Genomic DNA, 2,387 nt, shown 5'->3' on the forward strand with positions numbered 1-2,387 from the left:
TAAAACTGGACCCCTGCTCTGCCTCACTTTTTTTGCTTAAGTTACACCCACCTCACTCTGAGCCAGCCAAAATTTACACTGCTCAGCAAACAGCCACCTTTGGAAGGAAACATCACAGTCTGGTTACCAGGGTTACAGCCACTGTTCTCAGACAACAGATGTACAGTAGCCAATGTTTTGCTGTTCAGTAATGGCATTGTATTACTGAGCAGAGAATAATCAGCTACTGCTCTTTGGCTCTTTTCTGGTTCTATTGTTATCCCAAAGATTCATTTGGAATATCCTCCTCCAAAATTGGGACAAGGTTTAAAGAATTACCATTTCCCCCATAAACCTTTTGTGCAGACACTACTGGATTCAATGTTCCTCTTAATCTTGAAAGAAAGCTTCCAATCCTACAGGATTCTATATGGTTGAGGTAGTGAGGTCCCTGTTCCTGGAGGTGATTAAGAAGAGGCTGTAGGATTATTTAATTGGCTGTTGTAAAAGGGACTACTGCATTAAGATGTGGCTCGGACAGCTTCTAAAGTTCCTTCCAACTACAGATTTCATGATATAATTCGTCTACTGGCACTGACAAAGTAAATTTCACAATTTACTTTCCAAATTGTTAAACAGCCACACACTTTCTTTCATCCCCTAAGGAAGTAATATTCAGTACCCTTCTTTACCCCCTCTCCATTTTTAAATCACAGCCTACACAAACAGCTTCCATGATATCAGGTAAGTTTTCCAATATTACCTTGGGCAAGAATTGAGTTTCTTCAACATTCACCTTTTACCTGGCCACATTCAATTGATCAAATGATTCTTACCCAACTACACAAAGTGAAGAAACAGAAAAACCAACCATTTTGGAAAACATAAGTCATCCTGTACATGAGCTATTGTATAATAATGGGTATGGGTATCATTATGATGATTTATAATGGATATACAGCTTGGCCATTTTCAAAGGGCTTTCACATCACTATTACTTGATTTTCACAACCTTGAAAGTATACAAAACAGTTATTGTGATTCCCATTTTCCAGATGAAAAAGTGATAATTCACAATGACCTACCCAAGGTCATGAAGCTTATACATGGCAGATCTGGGATTTAAACTTGATTGTATTGACTTCTAATTCAGTGATATGCCCTCTTAATTATCCTACCTGAATACATGCTGAAAAGAGCTTTATTGATGTCTCAGGATAAAATAACCTAAAAGCTGACACAGCTTAATAGAGTTGAAAACCTATCTTCCTGGATGTTGCTGGAATCTTCTGGGTACTACATTGATGGTGAATACACAGGGCAATCGATTCTCATTTTACTTAGGCTGCATTCAAGCTTTTGCCACATGTAGGGAATGTCTACACTTATCTGTGGCACCCTGTGTCATACCTTTCTCTGAGTAGACACTGCCAGAGACAAGACCTCCTCACTTCACTCTTTGTTCATGAAACCTGGAGAAGCCCTTGGTACTCAACCAAGTCAATCAGAGCTCTAAGGTCCCAGAAGCCTCCTTGTCATAGAGGAATTTAGAGTTTGAGGTATGTCTTCAGGAAGGCTAAGTCTGTGATATTTGTTAAACATGGCCAACCATACATGCTTGTGCATTCACACACACATACACACACACCTATTCATATCCATTCCCCATAGTAAAGCCACTGAAGACTTTATTTTCTGAACTTAAGATTTACCTCCTTGGCCATGTCCAATCCTAAATCCATCTTGCCTCAATCTCCAATTTCCCACTATAGCCAAATATGGTTCATTTTGTATGAAGCTCTTATTTAGTATATCTGAGGGGTACCCCAACAAGCATTTTCCCCCAGAAGAGCCAGGGATATCAGCTGACCTGGCCATTACCAGAGCCCAGGAACCAAGGGAAAAGAGAAGGTAGAAGGAAGTGAGAAGGTAGGAATACACACGACTACATCCAGCCCATTGGGCACTCTCTCTAAGGACCTGTGGGACTGTCCACGTGCTGCTGGAATTATTTGGCAATAAAGCATCAATCTCAATACAGCAGAGACAGAGTTCATCTAATATTTGTGCTAAGGAATTTAATTTTAAAAAAAACGTGCCAAAACACAACTCATTTAAACCATTGAAAACCCCCAAAACTCAAACTCATAAATACTATTGCATATTCCTGAACCTGCTTAAATCTTCCATGCTAAAGTTTTTTTAAACTCACCCATGACTTTGGTACTCTGACTCCAACTGTAGCCGGCTGGCTAGTCTGGTTTGTGGCTTTGTTCAGCTGGAAGGATCCTGGTCTCTCCAGTCTCCTTCTTCGTTCCTTTACTTTTTCTCTCTGAGTATCTTTGTCCTCTTCTCCAGCAATGAAAAGGGCTTTCTGATTGACAGCCAACCCCTTAAAGGGACAGGCC

At 40.3% G+C, this 2,387-nt stretch overlaps 1 protein-coding gene across 1 annotated transcript in view; it reads right to left on the minus strand.

The window, feature by feature from the left end:
- The window catches only part of PLP1 (proteolipid protein 1), a 14,639-nt gene extending 12,298 nt beyond the window's left edge, over positions 1-2,341 (minus strand). The window contains exon 1 of the mRNA XM_006082286.3: positions 2,192-2,341. Within this exon, the coding sequence (XP_006082348.1) occupies positions 2,192-2,195 (4 nt within the window). The 5' untranslated portion in view covers positions 2,196-2,341. The remainder of the gene's footprint in view (positions 1-2,191) is intronic.
- Between the last annotated feature and the right edge of the window lie 46 nt (positions 2,342-2,387).

This window comes from Myotis lucifugus, unplaced genomic scaffold (assembly GCF_000147115.1).
Source record: "Myotis lucifugus unplaced genomic scaffold, Myoluc2.0 scaffold_2, whole genome shotgun sequence".
Taxonomy (NCBI): Eukaryota; Metazoa; Chordata; class Mammalia; order Chiroptera; family Vespertilionidae; genus Myotis; species Myotis lucifugus.